This window comes from Otolemur garnettii, unplaced genomic scaffold (assembly GCF_000181295.1).
Source record: "Otolemur garnettii isolate 467f Iridium unplaced genomic scaffold, OtoGar3 scaffold00003, whole genome shotgun sequence".
Lineage (NCBI taxonomy): Eukaryota > Metazoa > Chordata > Mammalia > Primates > Galagidae > Otolemur > Otolemur garnettii.
In genome coordinates this window covers 6298289-6306528 of record NW_003852398.1, presented here as the reverse complement: position 1 = coordinate 6306528, position 8240 = coordinate 6298289, and the positions used below count along the sequence as shown (strand labels likewise).

The window sequence follows — 8240 nt, the reverse complement described above, 5'->3', positions numbered from 1 at the left end:
CATCATTGAATGGATGTGAGAAGCAAGCAGCTGACTCACAATTATAAGACCTGGGTTCCAGTCCATGCTGGCTCCACCATTTAAGCTGAGTGATTCTAACAGAGCTTCTTCATCTGCAAAATGACAATAAAGACACAAGTTCAGCTTGCTTTGCAGGATTGTTTGTTATGCCACTCAAATAAGATACGGTACACACACAGGCTCTAAAAACTGCAAAGCACTATATAAATGCATGGTATTATTATGAACTCTTAGCATCCTGTGTGCATCATGACTGAGTACAAGGCAAGACATACAGACTTACCGGCCTTTGTTTTTCTGGGACACATTCTAGGAGGGTGTATAGCCGTGTGGAGTAGGAGGTGGATACTGAGAGAAGCACCCTGTGGGTGGTATTTCGGCATAGTTGAACACCCTGAAATACCACTGACCTCAGGTATCCTGAGACTAGAGGTCATGCTTGGAAACAAAGTTTCCTGGATGGGGCAGAGGTTGTTGAAGGTTCTGGAGCTAAGGAGCAAGAAGCCTAGGACCACTGGAAGAAAAACCTAGTTTCCAAGGAAACTTCTCACCGTAGACATTGCTTCCATTGATCTAAGAGAAATCTAAGAAAAAGCTGGCTAAAGCATTGTTTGAAACTTGGAGATAAGACCTCTTATCATACCTACTTTATTAACTTAAGAATCTGGTTTGCCCTGGCCCTCGGGTATTATCAGGCTATTAATGTATTTACTGAACTCTGCATAGAAGTATAATTCAAGGCCCTAGCAATGAAAGTAATAGCAATCTGATTTGGGAAGATTACACACAGAATAGACAGATATCTGGTAGATAATAATGATGAAGATAGATCTATTAATGACAGAAATAGATGGCTGGATTAATAGATGATAGATTAATGATAGAGACAGATAATGAATAGATAGATACATATTTGGATAGAGGGTTGGACAGATAAGTACAAGCATGGGAAGACACTAACATCAAGGAAAAGAGAATGATGTGTTGACACCTACAGTGAGCCAGATACTGGCCTGTAGATCAGAAATGCCACCAAACCTGTCATTGTGAATTCCTTGCAGCAACGCTATGAGAAACCCTCGTCCCCATTGGCCAGATAAGAAGCCACCATCCAGAGAGGTTAAGCAACTTGCCCAGAGCCATGCAGCCAACCAGCCCAGGTTCTTTCATCCAAGTCTCACTGTTTCTGACTCAGAGTACACCCCCTCCCACCCCCACCTCCCAGCTCTGAATTGCCTTTGTTCTGTGTGAGAACGTCTTAGAAAGAAATACTGAGAAAAGCCCCAAACCACTGTTGATTGAGAACCTGAAACCGGCTCCTCAGCCATTCCTGTTCTAGCTGCCTGTGAGGTTCCCAGATGAAAGTGAGGCCTCTCTGGAGAAAGGAAAGTGCTTTCTCTTTGCCAGCCCACATAGAAATGTTTTCGAGGCTGGCCAGGATCCAGAGGTGTACTAAGGAAGTTGGTTTGGGGCCAAAGGCACCCAGGGTGCACTATACACTGACGCCCTCCCCTTCTCGCAACGCCATTTGCTCACCCTCTCGCCTTTCTCTGTCTCCCGTGTCCCCCCTCCAGGACTGGCAGGGGTCTGGCAGGAGCTCAGCCATGACCAAGAGAAAAGGAGGTGTCTCTGGGCATCGTGCCACAGCCTCAGCTCTCTCCCTACCCCACTATCTGACTCCCTCATGGCTCCCAGCTCTCTTGGGGTGCAAGGCCCAGCCTCAGAGGAATTCCCTGTGCCTATCCCACAAGGCTGGAGCCACCAATGAGTTTGGGCCACTGGCTATGATGAGGAGGGACTTAGGACGCAGCGAACCCTGTCGAAGCAGGTTTGGTTGATCATGGAGGAAGAAGCCCTCCATCTCTGGGATGCCCCTAAAGGGACTTTGCAGGGAGTTAGAGTCCTCTGTGTGCGGGCTCGAGTGGGGCAGGAGGAGGATAGAGAAATACAGCCAAATTTCTTCTGCCCTTCCTGGGTTGGCCTGAGGAGCCTCTATCCTCCATTCTCCTGGCCTCCATGTATCGCTTTGAAACTTCCCAGTCTGGAAAGCCCTATGTCCTGGGATATGAAAGGCTCCTTTAACATTGAATAGGCTTTCTGCTGATCCCCCCCCACCCAAAGCTCTTAAAATGTAACAGTAGAAATCAGAGAAGAGTGGAGTTCTCTTTTTATGGATGGGAAGTGAGTGGCATGCCCAAGGTCTGCTGCTAACTCCCACTCCATCACACCAGGATGCCACATTCAGAGCCTGGAATGGTGGGTGCATCTCCCATTTGACCTGACTCTCATGGGTTTTGATCTCAGGATATCTCCTAGCTGGGGTCCATGACTAAAACACAAACTCAGAATCAACCCCCACCCTAGGCAGCCAACAGCCATAAGCAAGAGATGGGCAATTCCCACAGACACCAGGCCCACCAGTCAGAGCCTTACTGAGCTGCGAGCTCCACCCACATCTGTTTCTGCCCAGCAGGTTTGGCAGCTCCCGCCCTCCCCAAGAGAGGGCTGTAGTTTGGCTGTGGACCCACATCCAAGGAGTCAGGGCAGAGGATGGAGAGAAACCTGGGGACTCAGAAAACCATGCGCTGCCTGAAAGTCCTGCCTGAAGGCCAGAAAGACTTGCTCTAACGGAGTCTCAACAGCTGCCTGGTAAGGGAATTCCTGACCTCGCTTTGGTGCTTGGAAAGAGGGAAAGGGAAAGAGATCCAAATAGAAGCCCTGCTGGGACTGAGCAAAGTGGCCGGGCCTGGAAATTTGTGTCAGATAACACATGTCACAACAAATAGCAGAGCCAAGATTCAAGCCCTTCTGGCTGACACTGGAGCCACAGGTGTTCACCACTGTGCTGCCCACCAGCCAAGACCAGCAGACATGGGGCACAGCCTGCATTATTTGTCTTTCTGTGACTTTCTTATGGAGAAACTGTGGCGATAATGCCTTTTCTCACTCACCCGAATCCAGGCTCCACTCCTGCTTCCCAGCAGAGGATTCTATCCAGGAGTGACTGAGGACAGGCACACCTTGCCTGACCGGGAAAGGGGCTGGAGTTACATGTCTGAGCTTCACAGTACTTATGTGATGGAGATACTGGAAATGGGAGTGAAAATTCAGGCATAATGGAATTATCTCTGCTCCTCAGAGCCAGTCCAGAAAAAGGTGCCCTCAGCCTCCTAGTGTACTGTCCTTCCTGAGGTGGTACCATCAGCTCACGCTCTGGGTGGTGTCTTAGGGTATATTTTTAAAAGCCTGAGTTTTAAGGATCTCTTAGAGTAGGATCACTGAATTCCCCATGGAAGACATGGAGGGCAGAGAATGAAAACTAGTATTTACTGAAAGTTACCTATTTCCATTTGTCAGGTGGAAAAACTGAGGCTCTGAGTGGTTAAAGACTCAGGTGTGTCTGAATCTAAGGCTCAAACCTCTACAAGTAAAGGTGGGAGCTTGCCTGAGATGCCCTCAGGGAGGGTAGTACAGAAGTCTAGTGGTTCTGGCCAGAATCTGTGTTCCAACTAAAGGGATAACCCTTAGGAGACTGCTCTCTGCTGGCTCAGTGCACCTCCCATTAAATGCCGTTCTCAGCACCTATCTCGGGACTGATGGCCGAAACCTCCATTCGGGCTGACTGATCATACATAGCCACTTACTGATTATCTCCCTGGCCACATAGGGTGACAGCACCAGTGGCACTTGTCACTCAGAATGTGCTATGGATGCAACACTATATCCTAAAGATAAGTTTGGTTTAAGAAAGACAAGTGTCGAGTGGAATTGGTTCAGCTAGGGGGGCTAGCGTCACCCTTCCTAGATTCAGTGCAAACAACTTAAAAAGTGCAAAAAATTCAGAAAACATAGATTCAAATCATGGCCATTTAATTGCTGTGCAACCTCAACCAAATACTTCCACAAATTTGATATTCAATTCTAATAATTAGCACCCACTGCCCCTGTGGCCCAGAGAATTAAATGAGATTTTACCACCAAACAAGGCATCTAGCACCTTGTGTGCATTTAGAAGGCTTTTCCAGCTTCTCTTTTCTTCCATTAGAAAATAAGACACATTCAGCAACCTACCCGAACAAGCAGGGTAGGATGGGATCGCAGTTTTGGCTCTAGCCTGGGAAAAGCTGCTCAAAGCATGAGACTCCTTAGAGGAGGTTCAGAGGCCCAGAGTGAAATATTCCCTCTTCCTAATAGAGGGTTGACCACAGGGAAAGCATTATTCAATAGGAGTCTTGGACCTGAAGACTAGATAGTTCTCTGGCTTACTTGATCAAGGTCAGCTTCCTATAGGAGGAGTAGGAATTGAGGAATATGCCAGAATGAGAACCATGATAATTCAAGCCAGACCAGGAAGAAGTCACAGAGAGCCAAGGGCTGGGGAAAGGACCTGAGTGTAAGTGGGTCAGAAACTGACCATGGGTAAGCCTCCATAGCCTAGTCCAGCATCTGGAGGGCCCCCCTTCTTTATCCACCCTACAAATACAGCATACTCTGCAAAAATCAAATGACCCTCTCTGTGATTTCCATCCTGGCACTGTCCCACTATCCCCCAACGGAGCTGACCCTCGATTCCTTTGCATACTAAATATCCTCTGACCTCTGGCTGTACTGTAGTATGGGAACACCAATTCACCCCTTATATCTCTCTCTCCCCTACTAGAAGGGAGTTCTCGTAGTGCCTACATGTGTCAAGTTCATAGAAGAAGCTCATACAGCCTTAGGAAAATTGAATGAAGGGATGGAGGAGATGGAAGACCCTCCACAGACCCTCTTAAATTCGGTGCTGGGATAGGGAGAAGGACAGGGATTGGAGAGGTGGGCCGAAGGGAGAGTGTGAATATGATCATGGGTAGATTGGTGATGTCGATTTTATAGCTGATATTTTGGATGAGAGAGAAGAGGAGCTAACATGACAGAGAGCAGAATTGTAAGAGCTTCACTATGTACAAAGATATTCATTACTCATTTTGTCACAGTAAAAACTTTAGAAAAATAACTTTGCATTCATGATAGGACTTGTGTTCTGTAAATGATGCCTGTATATTTTGAGACACCTTACAGCCATTGGAAAGAATGAATGACAGGGAAGGTGTCACTGACATTGGGAAAGAGCGTGTTTCATGGTGCAGGGAGGAAAACGCTGGGGCAGCTTGCTTGGGTTCAGTTCTGCCCCGACCTTGCTACATGGCCTTGGGGACATTTCTTATCTTCTCTAAACCTCAGCTTTCTTGTTTGTAAAATGAATAGAATGGGAGTAAATACTGTAAAGAGTAGTAAGGATTCCAGATATGTTTAGTTAAGTATGTATTAAGTAGTGAATATTTGCTATGTTAATTAAGTGACATAAGTAATAGCCAAAGATGCATGCTATTGCCCTGATTTTGCTTTTTAATTTTTTCTTCATGAAAAAATACATGTATATACAAATATCTATTATATTTACATATATATGGGTAAAATAACTGTTAATAGTGGTTATCTCTGAAGTATGAGATTAGAGAGAAGAAATGAGGGAGGGACTTACACTTTCTTTGTTTTATTTTTTTGCTTTTTGAAATAGACTATTTTTTAGAGCAGTTTTAAGTTCACAGCAAAAGTGGGCCTCCCTCCCCCACAAACAGCCTTCCCTACTGTCCCCATCCCACACACCAGAATGGTACATTTGTTATAAGTGATGCACCTTTGTTGACATTGGGACTTACTTACACTTTTAACTTTATACATGTCTGTTTTGTTTTCATTGCTACAAAGAACACATATTGGTTTTGTACGTAAAGTAATATTAATGAATGGCTCAATCACATCCTAAGCTCTAGAACGGCTAGATTCTATTAGTAGGAAGTAGTCGGGTTCACAGGGTTACCAGGTTTCACAGAGAAGGGGGTGATCCACCCTGGGGTTGTCTGGGAATAGGGCCTGAGCCTGAGAACCTCCCTTCTGCTGTCACCAGCTTGACAGGCCACAGACCCTGCCTGGCTGCCTTCCACTCTCCCAGAGGGACATCTGACAGCAGCCCCTCACCTAAGGAGGCCAGCCCCGGCCATGCTTTCTAGAGCACAGGCCAGCTGGACAGCCTCAGGGCACTCAGGGATCAGGCAAAGGTCTGGGAGCAGCGGGTGTCCTAAGGCTAAGGCCTCTCTTGTGAAGGAAGAAACTATGGAGAGGGGAAAGGCAGAGAGTAGGCAGCCAGCCCTGGATTCAAAGTCTCCTCTGGCGTTTACTAGCAAAGTATCCTTTCCATGAGCCTCTGTTTGCTCATCTTGACACAGGAACTGACCCACCACACAAAGCCATTGTGAGGATGAAGTGAGGATATCTGTGGGAAGGTAGCTAATTTATTACCTGGCACGTGGAAGGTTCTCATTACCCACACAACTGGCCTCACAAGCCTAGACCATGGGACACATGGAATATCTGGCTTGGTCAGGGTGAGTGTGGCGTTGGGGGTGTCCATCCTGGAAAAGTCAGGACAAGGACAGGGTAAGAATATTCTTCGGGGTCCCAGGATGGACGGGCTGGGTTTCTGGGGCTGATAAACCACTTTCTAAGCAAGCTCTCCGCCCTCTTTGGGGATGGCTATAAATCATAATCCTCCAAAATGAAGTCATTCCCAGAGAATACAGGAGCAGGAGCTGCCAACGGTATGGAAAGAGGCTGCTCCCAGGCATGTTGAGAGAATGGGGAACCCGCCACCCACAGGGCCAAGGGGCCGGCCAGGAACTGGTGAGCCTGCTGAGCAGCTGCCGTCCACCTTGTCTGCTCTGTTTCCCCAGGTGATTCCTTTTCAGCCCCTCTGAGTGAGCAACAATCCAACATGGACTACAGTCTCCAGTTGACCTTCCTGTGTCTGTGTGTCTTCACTGAGAGGTGAGTTCTGCTACCCCAGAATGGCCTTGGTCTGAGTCGCTTTGTGTACAGGCATGGGGTCGAGGTGCAGGGTGGGTGAGTGGAAGCTCTTCCTGCTTAGCTACAACAAGGCAAAACCCAGGCCATTCACCTGCCTGGAGCACTGGAACGATGGAACTTCCCACCATTGATTCTAGTTAGAGAAGAGACATTTCCAAAGTGGTTGTAGATGGAGGTTTGTGTTTCTTGAGGAAACACCTGGAGCATTCCCAAATGATGACCACATTTTGGTCTGTTGGAAATGGGTCATAAAATGGCAATGCTGACTTCACAGCTGAAAATTAAGAGGTTTCTCTTTAGGAAGGTCACTGCTGGTGCACAGGCACCACACATGCGTTCCCGTAAACACAAGCTCGAGTTTACATGCACGCATGTTTATTCACACATAAACAAGCACACTCAACAAAACAAAATCCATTTTTGTTTTCCAGGTTGTGTGTCCAGGGGAGTCAGTTTAACATCGAGGTCAGCAGAAGTGACAAATTTTCCCTGCCTGGCTTTGAGAACCTCACAGCAGGATATAACAAGTTTCTCAGGCCCAATTTTGGTGGTAGGTTATCCTTCGCATTCTAGACATCAAACGGACAGGACAGGACAAAATGCAGAGGAGGGTTTCAGAAGGTTTCATTTGACTCCATTCTCTTAATCTGCAGCCTAGTTAAGGATGGGTAATGATGGATGAGGACAGCTACCAGTGACTTTTCATGCTACCTTGAAGAAAGCACTTTGCTTCTCCACCTGCAAGATAGAGAAAAACTCTTTCCCACTGAGAAGTGGCTTTCTAACGACTGCTGACACACTCTCTTCTGACCCGACTTCCGGTGTCATTAGTCGAGGAACTCCCCATATGCCACCAGGACTACCTCTCCTGGTCTTCCTGCCTCCAGCCTGCCCCCTTCTCAACTAACTCCTCACACTACCACCTGGGTCACTTGCCCGGGACACCCATATGTGCTCCAGCATCCTGGCATAGAGTCCAAGCACCGGGGCCCTTGCCAGCTTAGCCTCTGGGTGGCTACCATGCTCATTCTCCCCAGTTCCACTTCCTCCCTCCTCCTCCAGTGATCCCCCCATGCCCTGAATGCCTCCCGACAGCCTTGGCCTCCCAGGCCTCTGAGCCTTTACAGAGACTGTTTTTCTGCCTAGAATTGCTGCTTCCCACTTGACTCCCTGGAAAAATGCCAATTTTCCTTCTCGTCTCTGTGAAAAGGCTCCTTCCTCTGAGATGCCTTCCCTGAGTCCTCCAGGCCTCACCCCCTTTCTTTACATTTTGTTTTGAACATACCTTCAAACCATACCCATTAACCTGTTAT

The 8240-nt window shown here is 47.5% G+C and overlaps 1 protein-coding gene across 2 annotated transcripts in view; it reads left to right on the top strand.

The window, feature by feature from the left end:
- Positions 1-2534: 2534 nt before the first annotated feature.
- The window catches only part of GABRP (gamma-aminobutyric acid type A receptor pi subunit), a 24894-nt gene continuing 19188 nt past the window's right edge, over positions 2535-8240 (top strand). For both annotated transcript variants that reach the window (XM_003781950.1, XM_012807425.2), the window contains exons 1-3: positions 2535-2670; positions 6795-6888; positions 7359-7477. In XM_003781950.1, the coding sequence (XP_003781998.1) occupies positions 6836-6888; positions 7359-7477 (172 nt within the window). In that variant the 5' untranslated portion in view covers positions 2535-2670; positions 6795-6835. The remainder of the gene's footprint in view (positions 2671-6794; positions 6889-7358; positions 7478-8240) is intronic.